Source organism: Bubalus kerabau, chromosome 10 (genome assembly GCF_029407905.1).
Source record: "Bubalus kerabau isolate K-KA32 ecotype Philippines breed swamp buffalo chromosome 10, PCC_UOA_SB_1v2, whole genome shotgun sequence".
Taxonomy (NCBI): Eukaryota; Metazoa; Chordata; class Mammalia; order Artiodactyla; family Bovidae; genus Bubalus; species Bubalus kerabau.
Window position 1 is genome coordinate 81,392,309 of NC_073633.1, and position 19,552 is coordinate 81,411,860.

Sequence of the window (19,552 nt, forward strand, 5' to 3'; positions counted from 1 at the left end):
AAGAGTACTGGAGTGGGGTGCCATTGCCTTCTCCAAGGTGCTCATCTATGAAGGGTGAATTTCCCAGGGACTCAGAGGAAGGTGATTCCTTATCTACTAACATTCCACCCCTCATCTCCCTCTAGATTACATCAGCTTCTCTGCTTGAGGTAAAATGCATCAATCTAGAGTTTCATTGGGTGAATTAACTCAAAAAATTGCTGTTCGCCACTTGCACACTATGAATTGCTTTAAGGTAGCTTTCCTTAACCGGTTAAGAACAAGGCTTTGGCAGAAAAGGGAAGGGAGCTCTGAGATGGGAACACAGGCCACTGCCTGGAAGGAGGGCTGACAAGGGAGGGGTTATGGGGGTAGAGAGATAGCTGAGAGCACAAGAAAGCAAGAAAGTGCCTGCAGCAAATTAGGACTAGCAAGGAAACGTGTGGCAAGGGGCTGACTGGCCTTGAAACCAGGTGTGTACAATTTGAAATTAATTAAAGAGATGATTTAACAAAATCACAGAAACAAAAAGCCAGCCTAGCAGAAATTTGGAGAACGGTAGGGAAACAGTCTAAACTCAGACCAGAAAATCGGATTGCGAAGGAGGTTCCACTAGTTGAGCTACTGACTACATAAAATATATTCTCTCTTCCTCAGGAACCAGCCCACCATCTCAACTGTTACGTATGCTAGATATTAAACATAAGTCAAAGGAAGAAACAATCTTGGCAGTTTCTAATGGGCACACATTTTTTCCAACCTTCACAAAGGTTGTAAGATGTTTTCTCCTAGGAAGACAGCAACAGGTGATGGTGGTGCAAGATCCATTTGGGTTTGGGGGTACAGATCTGTGTGAAAGATAAAGTACTCTATACTTGAAACAATCCCCCCCACCCCCAAAGACACATGATCCTCTGAAACACTCATCAAGTATTCTGTGTACCAAGCAGGCCAAACAAAGGTGAAATTTCTGCCAGGTCATCCGCAAAGTTGTTTAAAAACAAAGTGGAAAACAAAAAAAGCAGCTAACAACACTCTTGTACCTTGAATGCTTCTTTTAAAAAAGGCCTTACATCCTTCACACGACCAGACTCCATAGTGATATCCCGACGCATAATCGCTGCAGACAGCACAGAAGTGGGCATCCCTCTTTGAACTTGGACTAGTAACAGGGCTGGCACAACTGCTCCCACTAGCCTTCCTTTTCAATGTCTCCCTAGGGGCAAAGAGAACATTCACTGTAAAAGAACATCCATGGTAAAACAAGCCCTTTCTAGAAAAAGGAATAGCATGAACATTGCCTCATGTATCTCTTTGCCCTCCAGGCTTCATAATTAACATATTCCAAGAGATCTGATCAAGCAAAACCTTTGTTACTGATATCAAATCTATTAAGAGTCACCCTGTCAGGATCGTTGGTGTCTGAAAGTGGATAGGTGAGTTTACACCCATCCACGCAGTGCAGATGAACACTGGTTACCACGGAGAACTAGCTGTAGCCATCAGGGTGTACATTTCTGTAATCAGTGACCACATCAAGTCTGGGTGGGAACAGTGGGGAAAAGGGGAGAGTGAAGGAGAAGAGAAGGGGAGAGGGGGAGAGCATAAACACATGCCTGTCCCTTGAGAAGGCTCTGAAGAAAGCAGGTGTTCAACGCAGGGTGGAGAAAGGGCCAGGGCTTACCACAGAGGAAGGGAGAACCCACAAGGGAGCACCTGCAGACACCAAGAACACACCGGGCTAGTTCCTAATTTTGCTACAGCATGTTTCCTTTGGAAAGGACATGGCAGAGGTATGATTGATTTATAAATTTAATATGCTGAGGTTTAATGTACCCAAATATTCGCAGAACTCTGATTAGAACTTGTCCTCAGAAATAAGATATTTCTTCCTTTAAAAGTTGAATGAGAAGACATTATTTTTAAAAAGTTATCTACATTTTTCATATTCTCTTTTACCAATCAAAAAGTTCTTTAAAAAAGAAGAAAAATAAAATTAGTGTGTAATATGGCTTTTTCAAAGTTTTATGATATTCGAAAGTAATAAATTTCAATGTCAAATATGCTATGACTTAGTACTTGGGTTGTTGTGTAAAGTTATGCTCCCTCATGCTTCTCCCTATACTACCTCTGCCCTCCATAGCCATGATTATCATTAAAACTATCTGAGTTCAATTCCTGGTTGGGGAAGTAAAACCCCACAAGCCACCTAGCACAAAATATATACATGTGTGTATGTATAACAAATTGAATGCAAATAATCCATCATGTCACCTTGCACTTAGAGTTTGCTAAGTCGCTTCAGTCGTGTCCGACTCTGTGCCACCCCATAGACGGCAGCCCACCAGGCTCCCCCGTCCCTGGGATTCTCCAGGCAAGAACACTGGAGTGGGTTGCCATTTCCTTCTCCAATGCATGAAAGTGAAAAGTGAAAGTGAAGTCACTCAGTTGTGTCCGACTCTAGTGACCCCATGGACTGCAGCCCACCAGGCTCCTCTGTCCATGGGATTTTCTAGGCAAAAGTACTGGAGTGGGGTGCCATTGCCTTCTTCACACTTAAGAGTTTAGGAATGTTCAACTAAAGTCCACATTTAGTTTCCTGTCAATCTTTATAAAATGTTATTTAGTTCACTGTTTAAACATTTGTAGCAAAGTTTGTCTTTTCACCTGTCTAGTATTTCATCAACTTGTAATACCAATGGTTACTTTTATCTTGGACATAATTTGTCGTGAACACTAAGTTGTGATTTCACTTAAAGATAGGAAGGATCTAACCTGAAAGTAAAAATTCCTTTTTCAAACTCAAATAACTTCATCAAGAAGAAAGTGATTTAAGTTAAATATTTTCCAAAGACAGTCATGAAGTGAATTCTCCCCCACAACACAGATCTAAAAGCTCAACTTTTTAGTAAGGACTAGAATATCAGAATAGATATCCTAGAATTCAGAACATCAGATGTTTTAGGTGCTCAATGTGATAATGAAGGCCTTGTAATAACACATATCTTTCTTCTCACTAAATCATAAAGCAATCTGAATATCGGCCATAATATAATTCAGAATGAAGACTGGATTTACCTGTTCACAGGTAAGGTGTGTTCTAATGATCTGGTTTCACACCAAGGACTCTTTTGAGGTTCTGCATACAGAAGTGACGACTGGCAATGGATGGCTAAAGGAGAGAGGTGTCCAGGAGTAGGCCACAATACATTTGGGCTTGTGGTCTGTCGACCAGGCCCATCTTCTGAGTTATTGGGAATACTGTAATTCATCACAGCAGGGCTATAGAATGTCACGGCTGAGTATTCATGGCGGCTCTCTACATAGGAAGAGGGTAAATAGATGGGGCCTGGCTCCAGGGGTAGGATGGATTGACCGCAGTTATAGGAGACAGGAGAATTAAGGCTAGATGGTGAGTTTTTGACATCCATGTCTTGAGTAGGTAACAGCTAGGAAAACCCCTTGTAAGAAGAGGTACAAAAGGACATTATAATGTTCTCAGAGTCATGGACAGGTATGGCTGTAAAGAAAAAAGAAAAGACATTTCTAAGTTACAGGTACAAGCATACTGTGAAAAAGGCTGACACATTTTTATTATACATACACACTTATATGGACCTAGAAATACATCCTGAAAAATATACACACAACCTTAGAGGGGTAGGAATAAAAGGCATGGAATTCATTTTCTTCTTCATTCACTTCCATAAAGCTTTTGTTGTTAACTATTGGAGACAGAAATGGCAACCCACTCCAGTGTTCTTGCCTGGAGAATCCCAGGGACAGGGGAGCCTGGTTGGCTGCCGTCTATGGGGTCACACAGAATCGGACACAACTGAAGCGACTTAGCAGTAGCAGTATAAGAATTTTCTACCATGAGAATTTAATATAAAATACTTTTAAAAATTAAAAAACACAGGGAGTTCCCTGGTAGCCTAGTGGTTAGGACTTTGGGCTCTCAGTGCTGTGGCCTGGGTTCAATCTCTGGAGAAAAAAAAAAAAAACACTTAAAAAATATAGGATTAAATAAAAATGCCAACCAGTTTTTTCCCCCCTACAAGTAGATAAATTCATTTTTAAATTCTTACAGAAAAAGTTAAAAAAATCTACCTCAAAGGGTAGATCAGTAAGAATGACTAGCATTAACAGATCTTCAAATATATTATGAATATCCAATGATAAAAAAGGAATACATAGGCCAATGCACCTGTCAATGATCAATTTATTGCCTCTCACCTTCTAATGCACTCTTCAGTATACATAATATAAGTTCTATGGCAATAGAATTCCTTTAAGCATTTAAACTGAGCGCAGTGCTAAGCCTTCTCAGTAGAGGGCGCTGCAGGGACTGCGGGAGGAAGAGGCCGCTGTGATTTCTGGCGGGGGCAGAGGCTGCCATTGTGGGTGAGAACAGCCAGTGGAGCCTGTGCTAGTCCAGAACGAGATCCCATTGCAAACTTGTAGCCCTGGCATGGCAAGAATCTTCTGCAATGACCTATTTAGACTATGGCCTGAGGAGTTAGAGAAGTTGTTCCTTGTGCAAGCTTCATCACCAGCACCTGCATGCTCTGAAGGCCTTCCGCTCTGGCAGGCAACTGGATTTCCAGGGCATGCCCACGCTACCAAATGCTGATTGCCTGCTCCCCACCTGCAACTCCAGACCACTTTTGTCTGGGTAAACCAGTGAATATTTTAGTGGCCAAACTGTCTTTTCCAAGGAGATCCGAACACCCCCACCCCCCGAAGTTTGTCCTTCCTTGGGTACTCTACCTCGGCTCTTGGGTGCCTTATAGAGTTTCTTACATCTTACACTTAATCTCCCATCACAGTTGGGAATTCTTATATTAGACTTCTCCTGTTGAACCTATTGTGTAGTTTCTTTCCTGACTGGAGAGAAACACACTGCTATGCAACAGAATAGAAAATCCCCAAATAGCAAATTTAAAAGTCAAAAGTTTTTGGAAATTTGTCATATGATAAAGGCGATGTCTCAAATCGCTACAAAAACATTGGAACACAGAATAATCATTGGAAAAAGACATGTATGACAGAATAAACTCCAAATGTTAGGAGAGAATTGGAAAGAGAAAGGAGAGGGAGGAGGAAGGGAGAGGGGGTAAGACAGGAATGGAGGGAGGAAGAAGGGGCTGCACAGGTTAGATTAGAAGAGAACACAGATAAATCCCCTTATAATACGGGTGTAGGGGAAACCTTAACTATGACTCAAAATCCAGATGCAATTAAAAGATGTGCATAAAAGTACAGAAACTCATGAAAGTAAATATCCACATATCATAAAAACGGCATAAGTCAGTGCTCACTTTGGCAGCATACATATTAAAAACTGGAATAATACAGAGGTTAGCATGGCTCCTGTGCATGCATAACATGCAAATTTTGAAGCATTTCATATTTTTTATATGATACACATATATGTGGAATCTAAAAAAAGGTACAAATGAATCTATTTGCAAAACAGAAATAGAGTCAACGACGTAGAAAACTTATGGTTATCAAGGGGGAAGGATAAATCAGGAGACTGGGATTGACATATGTACGTTACTATATATAAAATGGATAACAATAAGAACCTACTGTATAGCACTGGGAACTCTACTCAATACTCCGTACTGACTTATATGGGAATAGAATTTTTCAAAAGGGTAAATGTGTATTTATGTAACTGGTCCACTTTGCTGTGCATCAGAAACTAACACAACCTTGTAAATCAACTATATTCCACTAAAAACTAATTTTAAAAAACACCATAACTCAAAACGTTAATGACAAACTGGAAAAAAATACTCCCAACTCATATTAGAAACAAAGGGCTAATGTCTCTGGTATATAGAGAGAGCTCTTAAACTAAGATTTAAAAAAAAATCCAAACTTCATTGGGAAAACAGGCAAAAAACACAAACAGAACACATAAAAAGGAAGGCAAATGGCTCTTAAAACACATAAAAAGATGTTCAACTTTGTTCAATAAAAAGATACAAATCAAACTGTACCAAAATACCATTTCTCACTGATGTTTGCCAAAAACTCAAATGTTTTACAACAGACTCTCTTGGCAAGGTTACAGAAAAAACATGGACTGGCTTCTACACTGTTGGTGAGAATGCAAAATGGCACAACTTCCATGGGTACTTGGCAATAAACAGCAAAATTACATATGCTTTGGACTACGAGTCCATACTGGTGTTCAAATAAAATCATCTGCTACCACTGCGAGTGACTGTTACATGAGTTCCTCACTCTCTTAATTAGTAATCAGGGGAAAAGAATTAAACCTGTACTCTGCCTTTTTAAGAGGACCTGTAGTTTTTCCCAAGATAGAGGGGGAAACCCTTCTTTACCAAAGAATGCCACTCAATAAGTAGTTCAGAAAAGTATTCAGATGGATAGATAGATAAAGTGGGCAAATAAATCAAAATGCTGATAATTACTGATTCCAGATAGTGAATATATGGACACTATACTAGTCTTTCAACTTTTATGTAACTGAGATTTTTCATGATAAGCTTGGAGAAAAAACAAAATAATACAAGAAATTAAAAATGGAAACCTTAAAAAAAAGTTTAAATATCTGGAATAATATAATTTGGGAAGGGAACAATGACCTTTAATAATGAGATTGGTTGAGAGAGATCATTAAAAAATTTGCCTAGAGAAGTTCTCCATTTTCAGCTCCAGCTGGCACCTACCTCCATATGCAGGCAGCTTGGCTCTCTAAAGCTCCCAATTCCTTCTTCCTGACATTTTCCTCTGAATGCTCACTCCATTTGTTATCAAAACAATATATCTGTGGTAGTTTAAAAAAAATATCCACGGTCTTCAACACTCCTCCCTTCAAAAGATGGTGCCTAACCTCCCCTTTGAGTATGGGCTGCATTTAGTGACGCCCTTTTATAATAAATTATGGCAGAATGGATGGCATGCATTTCCATGACTAAGGCACTGCAGCCTCTATCTGGCTTGCTCTCTTGGATCACTCATTCTGGGGGAAAGCTACCTGCCATATTGTGAGGACACTCAAGCAGTCCTACAGTGGCCTCTTGCCAACAGCCAGTAAGGAACTATAGCCCCAGTCTAATGGTCAGGTGACTGCAGCCCTGGACTATATCCTAGCTAAACTGCTTCTGTATTCCTCTCAGAAACCATGTGAGATGTTTGTCGTTTTAAGCTGCTAAACTTGATGACAATGTGTTATAGAGCACTGGCTAATGGTACAATGCATGCTAAATCGCTGTTGCTGCTGCTAAGTCACTTCAGTCATGTCCGACTCTGTGCGACCCCATAGACGGCAGCCCACCAGGCTCCCCCGTCCCTGGGATTCTCCAGGCAAGAACACTGGAGTGGGTTGCCATTTCCTTCTCCAGTGCATGAAAAGTGAAAGTGAAGTCGCTCAGTCCTGTCCGACTCTTAGCGACCCCATGGACTGCAGCCTACCAGGCTCCTCCATCCATGGGATTTTCCAGGCAAGAGTACTGGAGTGGGGTGCCATTGCCTTCTCCAGCTAAATCGCTAGTCATGTCCAACTCTTTGCGATCCTATGGACTACAGCCCTCCAGGCTCCTCTGTCCATGGGATTCTCTAGGCAGGAACACTGGAGTGGGTTGCCATGCCCTCCTCCAGGGGATCTTCCTGACCCAGAGATCGAATCCAAGCCTCTTACGTCTCTAGCATTGGCAGGTGGGTTTTTTACCACTAGTGCCACCTGGGAAGACCAACTGGTACAATATCCATGGAAAAATTCATCATTTTCCTCCCCTAAGCCACTCATTTCCTGTTTGTGTTAATGACAAAGCCCATTACAGTTATCTGTCTTCTCCCCTTCATCCAGCTGCCTTTCATCAAACCCATCATCATGAGTTTTTCTCTCCATTATGCCTTTCCCCCATTAAGTCTTTTGCCACCATTGGATTAAGCTCTTGCTACTTCTTATCTGTGCATCTTAAATAGGTTCCTCACTGCTCCTAGACTCCAATTAGCTCTCTCCAGGGCCCCAGAGGGGCCAGATTAACATTCTTAAAAACCCAGCTCTGAGCAGCCCTCTGCTCCCCACCAGCCTCTTCTAAGCCATGCTCTTCTAACAGTCAAGGCATTCCACTATGTTGCCCCAACTCATCATTCCACTCTAACCTCCTTCATTTTCCTACAGAAAACCTGCCACATCCGTAAGAAATACACAAAGTACATTGTGAAGTGGTTGGCATTCTATGCCTTAACACTTTTTTCACACTAGCACCCCTATTAGATGAGAACTACATTGAATCCTTCTTGGAAGTGGTAACAGTGGAGTGGGAGAGTAAGAAGTACATACAATTAGGTTTTAAGCTCCCTGAAAGCACACACTATATTTTATTCACCTTCCAATACAATGCTATAAATATCTATTGTAAGAAAAGAATATGAAGAAACTTCCCTGACAGTCCAGTGGTTAAGACTCCACATTCTCAATGCAGGTAGCACAGGTTTGATCTGTGGTCAGGGAACTAAGATCCCACATGATGCAGATTAAAAACAAGGAAAAAAAATGAAGAAATGTGTTGAAAATATATGCTTTCAGCCAGTAAAGAGTATTAAAGATGGAGCACTTTCAGTAGGCATGGTATTAAGCAGATACAGAGGATCTAAAGGAATCCCAAGAGACATACACCCTGCCTTCAAGGAGCCATGGTCCCCAGTAAAGGAGGCAGGCAGACCAGGTAAAATAAAAAGGAACTAATACAAAGGTGCTACCACTTCCAATCAACACTGGCTGACCACAAGGGACCGGAGAGAGAATGGTAGCTGAAGATAAATATAACATCAAGGAAATTTTAAAAAATATCTATGTGTATTTATTAATCATGAGTACAGGATTCCATATTTCAACTACTTAGATTCCCAGTCAACGTATACAATCCCTGATTCCTAAAAGAAAATATAAAGGATAAAGCATAATGCTAATTATTGTCCAGTGGTCACGTATGGATGTGAAAGTTGGACTGTGAAGAAAGCTGAGGGCCGAAGAATTGATGCTTTTGAACTGTGGTGTTGGAGAAGACTCTTGAGAGTCCCTTGGACTGCAAGGAGATCCAACCAGTCCATTCTGAAGGAGATTAGTCCTGGGTGTTCTTTGGAAGGAATGATGCGAAAGCTGAAACTCCAGTACTTTGGCCACCTCATGAGAAGAGTTGACTTATTGGAAGAGACTCTGATGCTGGGAGGGATTGGGGGCAGGAGAAGGGGACAACAGAGGATGAGATGGCTGGATGGCATCACCGACTCAATGGACATGAGTTTGAGTGAACTCCGGGAGTTGGTGATGGACAGGGAGGCCTGGCGTGCTGCGATTCATGGGGTTGCAAAGGGTCGGACATGACCGAGTGACTGAACTGAACAGAATTATTGTCAAAACTAGCAATTTCCAAACTTTAAAAAGTTCTAGTAAAATACACATCGTTTACCATCTTAACTATTTCTAAGTTTACAGTTCAGTAATGTAAAATACTTTCTCTTTGTCATGCAACCAATCTCTAGAACTCTTCATCTTGCAAAACTAAGGCTCTATACATGTTAAACAACTTCCCCATTCCTCCGTCCCCCAGCTCCTTGGCAACCACCATTCTACTTCTGTCTGTATGTGCGTGTGTGCGTGCGTGTGTAGTCACTTCAGTCACGTCCGACTCTTTGTGACCCCACAGACTGTACCCTGCCAGACTCTCTGTCCATGGGATTCTCCAGGCAAGAGTACTGGAGTGGGTTGCCATTTCCTTCTCCGTCTGTCTGTACAGATTTAAACTATTTAGTACCTCACATACGAGGAATCATACAGTATTTGTTCTTTTGTGACTGGCTTATTTCACCAAGCCTCATGTCCTCAAGGTTCACCCATGTTGGCACACGTGTCAGAATTTCTTTTTTAAGGCTGAATAATATTCCATTGATGTTTACACCACATTGTGTCTATCAAGGAAGGTCTTTAATAGAGATCCTTGAAAACATTTATAGAACCATAGAAATGACCTGTTAGAGCAAGTGACTGAATATAGGAGTTGGCAGTTAGGTCACTGGTAGCCTTTAGATGTCAGCTCTAAAATTGACTGTATTGTTAGGAGGTTTTTTATCCCTCAATTTGCCCTAAAAACACTTCTCCCATTTCAATCGACCTGCACATACACATACACTGTGCTCATGTTTTCCATACTGCACCTCGGTGACTGTATTTTAGTGGGTTATTTTTGCTAAATGATCTGTGAGAGTTGGCCTATAAAGAAAGCTGAGCACCTTTTATTGAATGAAGAATTGATGCTTTTGAACTGTGGTGTTGGAAAGGACTCTTGAGAGTCCCTTGGCCTACAAGGAGATCCAACCAGTCCATCCTAAGGGAGATCAGTCCTGGGTGTTCATTGGTAGGACTGATGTTGAAGCTGAAACTTCAATACTTTGGCCACCTGATGCAAAGAGCTGACTCATTTGAAAAAACCCTGATGCTGGGAAAGATTGAGGGCAGGAGGAGAAGTGGATGACAGAGGATGAGATGGTTAGATGGTATCACCAACTCAATGAACATGGGTTTGTGTGGACTCCGGGAGTTGGTGATGGACAGGGAGGCCTGGCGTGCTGCAGTTCATGGGGTCACAAAGAGTCAGACACAACTGAGCAACTGAACTGAACTGAGCATCTTATGTGGCCAAGTATTTAATCAAAAGACATTTAAAGAATTTTAAAACACAACTTAAACAGTATACAATTGAGAACAAAATACTTAAGTAACATGCATAAAAATTGTATTCTGGAAGCAATATTGAAGTATAGCTGATTGGGGCTTCCTAGGTGGTGCTAGTGGTAAAGAAGCCACCTGCCAATGCAGAAGACATGAGACGGGTTCAATCCCTGGGTCTGGAAGATCCTATGGAGAAGGAAATGGCAACCCACTCCAGTATTCTTGCCTGAAAAATTCCACGGACAGAGGAGCCTGGTGGGTTAGAGTTCACAGGGTCCCAAAGAGTTGGACACGACTGAAGTGACTTAGCATGCATGCACATAGTTGATTTACAGTATTAAATATTTATTTCTTAAACTTAAAAAAAAACAAGATGGCTTACACAATTTAATAATAATTTTAAAAAAGCATATCCAAAGTTTAGTGCGATCACCATGGTGAGTATCCCAACTTTCTTATACAGTTATTTAGTCATTAAATCATGTCCACCTCATTTGCAACCCCATGGACTGTAGCCCACCAGACTCCTCTCTGTCCATGGGATTTCCCAGGCAAGAATCCTGGAGTGGGTTGCCATTTCCTTCACCAGAGGATCTTCCCAACTCAGGGAACCAACCCACATCTCCTGCATGGCAGGCTGGTTCTTTACTGCTGAGCCTCTGGGTAAGCCTATTTCTTATACAGAACACTACTCACAGTAAACTTACGTAAGGATAAATTCAACACTCTCAATCATCAAATGAAGATCAAATTATATTCAAGAAATTAAGCAGGAAAGCAGTAGATTTTAAAATAAGAATTTGAAAACAGGCTTCAATGTAATACTCAACTTTTAAAAACCAATTAAATTGCTTAAACAAAAAAAATCATTCTCTGAACATATTGCCCAATCTAAGTTGGGCTGACTTTCATGTTGTCTGAACTTTACATTGCCCAAAAGAAATGTATTTGGCATTTCAGCTTAAGTAGCTCAGAAAAGCCAACCCACTAAACTATCAGAAAACCAAGGCCATCTTTTCCTTTCATTAGGCCTCTTAAAACCATAAAGTTTCTACTAACACAAAGTGATGAATAGTAGCAAGGAAACCCATGAACTTGAAATAATACTCCCCATTATCCAGTTGGAAAGAGAAAACATCATTTAAAATCAAAATGACATCTCTCTCAAGAGCAAAGAATCAATCCCATTGAACTTTACACCTATAACTGAAATGTTCATTCTCGACCCAGAAATGCTGAAATGACCTGTCAGATGCATACCGCAAAATAGCAAATGCCAGAAGATTCATCCAGGCAATCTATTGAATCTATGAATCCAGGAGATTCATCCAGGCACAGCAACTTGGTTTAGAAAATACGGGTTTTATACATATCCACCAACTTCTCTGAGATTTCCACACACACCCCAGTACCCTGATAATTAATGTGATAGCTGGTTGCTTGACAGTGCTTTAGAGGATGTGCTGGGATTTGGTTGGGTATCTTTTAAATTATCCAGATTCACATGACAACTATTTGTCAGTGGAGTTTTGGGTAACTAATAACTTGGTAGCCAATGCAAAGGGTTTTTCCTTCTTAGGCAAAGACACAACAAAGGGTGATGAATTTAAATCACTGCAGTAGACCTGGGACCCAAGAGAGCAGGTAGCAAAAGGAAAGTCGTCTTCATTGGAGGTCTAGAAAAGTGAATAAACAACCTGTGGTCATTTAAGCAGTTCTGCTCTAAACCAAGAATATAAACTGACTGAAGGAAAGGATTCCCAAAAGAATAAATATCTACAACAATGTACCAACTGGATTGTCCTGACACATTGGTTTGAACATCGAAGCATTGCCTCTGTGACCTCAAGCTCTGGTATAACAAGGAAAAACAGTCTCTAAACACCTTAACTGTTGGGCCTGGCAGGTGTAGAATTTCACCAGGCCAACAAAAGTATGTGTACCCGGACATCCCGAATCTAAAAGTAATCATTTATTTGCATGCTGGTTTTAATTCCTCACCATGGCCTAAAACAGGTGGCCCATATCCTTCATGATGAACAGCCCTTGTCTTCTGCCCAAAGTTCTCTCTCTCACACTCCTCCAGCACACACACCTGTGTGGAGCCCTCTCAGGTCACGTCTGTGTCCAGCACAAAAGCTTTTTGTACACATGGGATTATACACAGTGTTCTAATGTACTAGCTGGGGAATGCATTATGGCTCTTGAACTAAAAAATAATTTTAACTTTTTAAAAGTTTTTAAAATTCCAAATATTGACAGTGATTCCTTGGCAAAGAAAAGGGCAGGCCCTAGAAATGGCACAAAGACACTCTAGAAAGAGTAGACTGATTTTTATCAAAGTGCCTATTAAGTCTGGTTAAAAAAAAAAAATCAGAAGGCAGTCACCACTAGGCCTGTTTTTATATATATTCTTGTCCAGAGGACAGAGCAGAACACTGGGCCCAACGCCCAGCTGTGCCTGAAGGCCAGGTGACCTTAGACAAATCACAAACTCCCTGAGTTCCCACATCTTCAGTAAAGACAGGGACCTCACATGGGTTCCCCCAGTCTTTCGGTATGCCACTGAATATGCTTAGAGTGTTAGACAGGATTTCGAGAGGATTTAGATTCAGATGCCCTTTTGGCCACCCTGAAGATTTCTGCCTCCTAATTTTACTCTTACCTTCTTGACAGTCCATCACCACTGCCCAAAAAGCTGAGCTGCAAGTAGTCTGCGTGGGACACAAAATACCGCACGCTCCTATGCTGTATTTTCCAGTCTGCCCATCACACTTGTCCAAGCATTCAGCACTAACACCCCACATCTGTGCCTGAATAAGTCATAAATTCACATTCACAAAGCAGACAATGGAAGGAATTTAAAGATGAAGAGTATGTCTTAGGTGTCAAGTGCCCTTGATGTGTATAGGTGGCTACTTGCCAACCATTAGCCTTAAATGTATCTTTCCCAAAGAAAAATATTAACGCTCTCAGTTTGATATTAGAAATAAAAAGCACTCTAAAATCATCACACAATCATCATTAATAATTAACTCACATGCAACTCTTAAGACCATGTACAGGTATTTTCCAAAATGAGAAAAATAACTTCCCTTGTAGCCTACTGAGCTAGACAGGAGATAGGATTTTTAGGGCTTGAATACAGGAAGAGGACAAAGCCTCAGCCCCACGGTTATCACACCGTAAGGGTAGGGGTGGGGCTGTGCAGGGCAAGCCCATCAATCTTCTCTTTCATCATCAAGTATTTGCTCCTTCCCAATACCAACTGTCAGTAACAATGCTCCACTTTTAGGAAACCGAACCATATTAAAATATTTGGGGGAGGGTGGAGGAGAGCTGTGGGTGAAGATATTCAAAAGGACATGACCTTGCAGAGTTGAGCACATTCAACTCTCCTGCCAGTCCAGGGTTCAATAGTAGAACACAAAACATTCATCAACAAAACGGCAGTCCTGCTTTGTGGAAATATGGGTCCAGTAATTTGTCTTTCCAGGTGACCCTCATTCTTCTGTCCTCTCTCAAGTACACCTGCAAATGATTCCCTTCGTAAAGCCCTTAGCTATTATCAAGAGCTGTAACTGTTCCAGTCAGAAATGCCAACTATTCAGTTTGCCGGTGCTTCATAAACTTGCCAGTCTGCGTACGCTAGTTACTGCCACTGTAGTTCTCTGAAAGGTAAGTTGTATGCATATTTAAAAGACAGGCTCTTGTTTTTCACAACACCAAGGAAAAAGGAAAACGACATCAATCTGATGTATCTTTATTAGGAGTGCCTAGCGATTACAGGCTCCTGCTTACTGATATGAATAATGTATTAAACAGGAAACAAATATTGGTTTATAAAAGATTTTATATCTATGTCCTACAGAGAAATCTAGATTTTACGACATGGGCAAAGAAAAGAAAAAAACTGACATCTACAAATAAATTAGGCACGGACCTTAGCCCCTATTAAGAAGATTATTAAATATTTTAACCTATGTAGTCTCAATCACTCTATATTTTATTTTAAATGACTACAAATTGTCATTTGCAATTCTTCTTATGCCTCTCATTACTTGATAATATGTAATTTCAAGTAACTTTCTTAATCTCAAATATAATAAAAGTATCTCTTAAAGGCAAGATTATAAAAAAACATATATTCTATTAATATTACATAATAAATATATTTTAAATGGCCTTGTTTTTCAGTTCAGAATAATGAATGATGCACACTGTAACCAAAGGATTATACCACAATGGGATCCAAATTTGCTAAGAATTAAATCTACTAGCCCAATATAAATTTAACGTGTCTCTGGTTTCCCATTTTCAAAATAGTTTTGTCTTTGCTTCAATTTATCCCAAGGGGACAGGATTAAAACAAAAATATGACAACGCGGCTCATCCTCAAAAAAGGAGGGGAACTGAGGTTTTCTTTTGAGAAAAGGACAACAATTATTTCTGAGTAAGAATATATTAAAAAGTAACACGATATAGTCAGCAAACAGACAGTGATTTCCAGGGGTTGAGGTTGAGAGGAGAGGGTCAACTAAAAAGGGCACTTCTGGGGTTGATGGAAGGGTTCCATTCCTTGATCATGGAGGGGATTATATGACTGTGTGCAACTGTCAAGATTCAGAGTGTGATATACCTGAGGAGGCCAGATTTTACTCTATGTAAATTATACTGCAATAAGCTGGACTTTTCAAAAATGCTATATGTCTAAAATAGTGTGCTTGGTGCTGAATGATGAAGTCTAAAATTCAAGTATACATTTCTCAAGGATTCTAAATGTAATTACCAAAAAACATGCCAGTAAATGGTTCAAGTTCAGCCTTCAGTATCCTATTATTTTATTATTTATAGATATTATGTAAAATGATTCAAAACATGCTTTTAAATTATTAAAAGATGTATCTTGAGTTACCTGTTGGATACACATGTGTAGAAAACTGTAGTGTAATATTCTTAAAAATAGACATATCAAGTGCTGATTATATTTTGAAGGGTTGAATCTACGTATTCCATTTTATAAATAAATTGAGAAATGTAAATGATGATATGATTCATTTGTGTCCCTTTATGAAAGATGTCCTAAACGTTTTTTAAATTGACTTCAGAGACTTGTATGTCTTAAATGTTACAGGAGACTGGCGACTTTTGAAATAAAAATGGTTCAGCAACTCAAATTAAAAAAAAAAAAGGCTTGAACATAAAATGGAATCTTAAGTTTTATGCTTTACCACCTGTTGATAAACAGATCCAAACATTTCCCCCTCTTCTAGAATGTGGGCAGAAATATAGGTTTTTCTGCAGGACAAAGATAAGAGCCAAAGAATAAGTGTGTAATGTTCTTTTCATGGTCACAGTACATTTACTTTTTATAATACTCACAGCACAAATCTTTCCACATGTTCACTTTTTAAATAACAAACCTCTTTCCCCATGCACAAAGGAAATCAGCCACTGTGAGTATAGAAACTTAGAACAAAAATTAAAATTCCCAATGGAATGCCCATGTAAATACTAGAAACCTAACAATACAATCTTTCCTCAAAAGTGTTGTGTGCCAACACAAAGCACAAAGTTGCTTTTTATGAAGCTAGTAAAATTGAGTCAACCTTATTTTCCTAAATATTCACCCAAGTCCAAAGTTTTGTTTTTCACAAAAATAATATTCCCTTGACTTAATTTAATATCCAATATTAATTAGGCAGGAACGGAGAAACGTGTTAAGAGAACAGTGGCGGGGTTCCGGGTCAGCACATAAAACAGTCCAGGTGATCTCAATCTCGCTCGATCCTCCAGGAAAGAAGTTAACTCTGCTTTTCTGGTTTCCCAGTTAAATATATTTAAAAATACTAGCTACCTGCCTGATACATGCACGTCTTCCCAGGCCCACAAAACTCAAGCATGAAGTGCCCTGGTCAACTTTCCTGTCACCATTTCATCTACGGAATTTCCCTAGAGAATGTAGAGATTTTTCCTTCGAAAACGTCTATTAGCACAATGAACCCGGAGCTACGGGCACAAACTCATTAGTTAATACGCCAGCCTCTTGAATGAAAACATTTAGTCAAAACATGAAATGTCTGTTTCCAGCAGTTTCGGGGCGGGGGGGGGGGGGAGAGGCGGATTAGGGGGTGTCTTTTATTGTTTTCAATATTACTGTTTTCCCACCGTTGGATTTCAAACATTAAATCAGACAATCAAATCACAGCTGGAGAGAAGGGGCACTTACCTTCCTTGTGCACACCAACCTAGCAGTCACTAACCCGCGGCACGTGCTTCCCCCGGACTAGTTCTGTGCCCCGCACGCGGCTGGGGCACCCCGCAAACGGGGAGCGAGCGCACGCAGCGCAGCCCAGACCCCAAACGCTCGCCTGCACCCGCAGCACCGGATGCCAGTCGCAGCCCAGGATGGTTCCACTGTGGTCGGGCTCCCGCCGCCCCTTATCTGCTCTGCAAGTTTCCAGAGGCGTCTCTCGAAGCCTCCGCGCTCCCAGCGGCCTAGCAGCAGGGGCCAGGGAGTGGGTATCCGAAGGGCCAGCAGTCCGACACACTGCAAAGATCACAAACGACTTAATTAGGAGCCCCTCCCTCCTCTTATAGGCTCGAGGCGGCGGTGGGGGCGGGGAGGGGTGGAGATGCCGAGAGCCCACGTGACCACCTAGCCTGCGGCCCGGAGATCGCAGGAGGACCCGGGCTGCCTGCCTCGCCGTCCACTCTCACCTGAGCGAAGTAGGAAGCCCCAGGGCAGGGGCTGTCACCGTCCAGCGCCTCACTGTCACTCTCAGGGGCGGCAAGGCACACACGGCGCCCCTTCCCTGTCTTGGATTCGAGAGATCTGGGGCGCGGGCCTGCGATTGAGCATTCCTAACAGGTGATGCTGAAACTGAAGCTGCCGGGCTAGGGGCCTCGCATTGACGGGCGGTTCCCCAGACCCTGAGCCACGTTGAGTCCGAGAGGAGCTGTATGCTTCGGTGTCATTAAATAGAGAACTCTGCCTCTTAAAGCGAGGCGTTGGATTTGCCCAGTCCCCAGCGGCAAGAGCAGCCTTGTGCCCCTGGAGAGGCAAAGCCTCGTAGCACGGGTCGGGAGGTGGAGGATGAGGGTTCTCATCTCTCAAGGGCTGGCTGGGAAGGCCGTCTCGCCCTAGAGCAAGATCCCGGGAAGCTCCTCAAGCTCATCTACTGCAAGGAAGCCCAGGGGATCTGAGGAGGAGAGGTGGTACTGTGCTTCTCTGCGGAGGCGCCCCCAGTCCCCGGCGGCTCCTCTACCAAACCGTCTCCGCAGGCGAGCGCCCCCTGGTGGTAGTTCCAGTCTCCCAGGTCTGCACGGTCCCCTGCACGCTTCTCACCCACCCCACCCGGCAGTATCCCACAGTGTGCACACTAGTAGATTTAAGTCATTAATATCTATACACGTGACAAACGGACACGGTTCTTGATGCGGTTGCGGCTCCAGATCGCAGATGCAGGAAGACCAAAGGGGCATATGGAAGGAAACTTTTACAGACTTAAATGCTGGGGTTTAACCAAAAATAGCCGCTAATGTGCTCTGGGCTTGTAAGAGTCAAGTCCACAGGTGGTGGAGACACGCTCCAAATATGAAGAGTCACCTACTTTATAAACAATGGTTATCAAAAATCTGTACTCTCCCCACCTCCAAGTTTCATTAAAGCTTGGACTCCTGGATTCTCTCAAGTTGTAGGGCAGAGTTTCCTGGTGCTTGAGGCTGAGAAGTTTAGACAGGAGAGTGTATAGCTGGCAAGATCCACCCTGTGGAGGATGGTAGAAGACAAAATGCTTATCTTTGCCAGCCTTTGCTCCCCTGTTCCCTTTCCTAGGTATTTCTCCAGTACCTAATACCCATGTGCTTTTTCCTTCATTCCACTTTAAGGAGAAAATTTTAAAGGATGGTGTTTGTTTTTTTTTTTTTAATCAGTTCAGTTTGTTAGTACTTGTCAACAGATATCCCAGAATTAAAGTTATTATGAAGGAATTCCAGTCATGCATGGGCCAATGAGGAGACAAAGATTATGGAACAGTTAAGAAAACTGACATCTATTAAGTATCTGCATCATGCCAGAAAGTGTGTTACATGCTTGCACAGCATCTCACTTAATCCTCATTGACCTCACTTCTCAGATAGGGTAACAGAGAGAGGCTCACAGAGCTTATATCAGCTACCTGAAGTCATGCATAGTAAGAAAAGAACCCAGTAGCAACAATGCTTTCATAAACAGCTACCACTTATTGGGCATTTAGCCATGTTCCACTTTCTATGGGTGTCCCTCATGGCTCAGCTGGTGAAGAATCCGCCTGCAGGGTAGGAGATCTGGGATAGGAAGATCTCTATCTTTGATTCCTGGGAGAGGAAGATCCCCGGGATAGGCAGATCCCCTGGAGAAGGGAACAGCTACCCACTCCAGTATTCTGGCCTGGAAAATTCTATGCAGTCCATGGGGTTGCAAAGAGTTGGACTTGACTGAGCGACTTTCACTTTCCACTTTCTATACATATTATTTTATTCTACAACAAGCCTCTGTGTCAATTCTATTATGAATTAGCCCCATTTTATGACTGAGAAAATGGCCAGTCAATGGCTGAGAAGAACTTGAATCCAGGCCAGTGAGAGCTCAAGACTGTTTTCTTCCATACCATGGCTTCAATCAATTGGAAATGAAGATGGCTTGAATGTCAGAACATTGCATCTCCTGCAGACAAGCCCCACTTTAAAGCCTCCTGCCATCTGTGAAAAAAGCTTCTGCTCAACTCTGGGAACTAGAGCTCCCTGTTTGCTGTGATGCTTCCTTCAGAAGTCATTCTACTCACCAGAACAACATGTTCTCTTTTTAAAGATCCTCAA

General features: G+C 41.8%; 1 protein-coding gene and 1 non-coding gene across 6 annotated transcripts in view; one reads left to right on the plus strand and one right to left on the minus strand.

Annotated features, from left to right (window-relative positions):
• The window catches only part of ESR2 (estrogen receptor 2), a 61,044-nt gene extending 43,727 nt beyond the window's left edge, over positions 1-17,317 (minus strand). For 3 of the 5 annotated variants that reach the window (XM_055538320.1, XM_055538319.1, XM_055538318.1), the window contains exons 1-3: positions 16,923-17,312; positions 3,058-3,499; positions 1,023-1,195 (exon numbers count right to left, since the gene is read on the minus strand). In XM_055538320.1, coding sequence (XP_055394295.1) covers positions 1,023-1,195; positions 3,058-3,410 — 526 coding nt within the window. In that variant the 5' untranslated portion in view covers positions 3,411-3,499; positions 16,923-17,312. Of the gene's footprint in view, positions 1-1,022; positions 1,196-3,057; positions 3,500-16,922 lie in introns of all 5 variants that reach the window. The other 2 variants (XM_055538317.1, XM_055538316.1) reach the window with 2 other exon arrangements.
• Positions 5,293-5,396, plus strand: LOC129622161 (U6 spliceosomal RNA). Its single transcript, XR_008699839.1, has one exon. It is a non-coding gene; the product is annotated as a U6 spliceosomal RNA (small nuclear RNA).
• Positions 17,318-19,552: the final 2,235 nt, after the last annotated feature.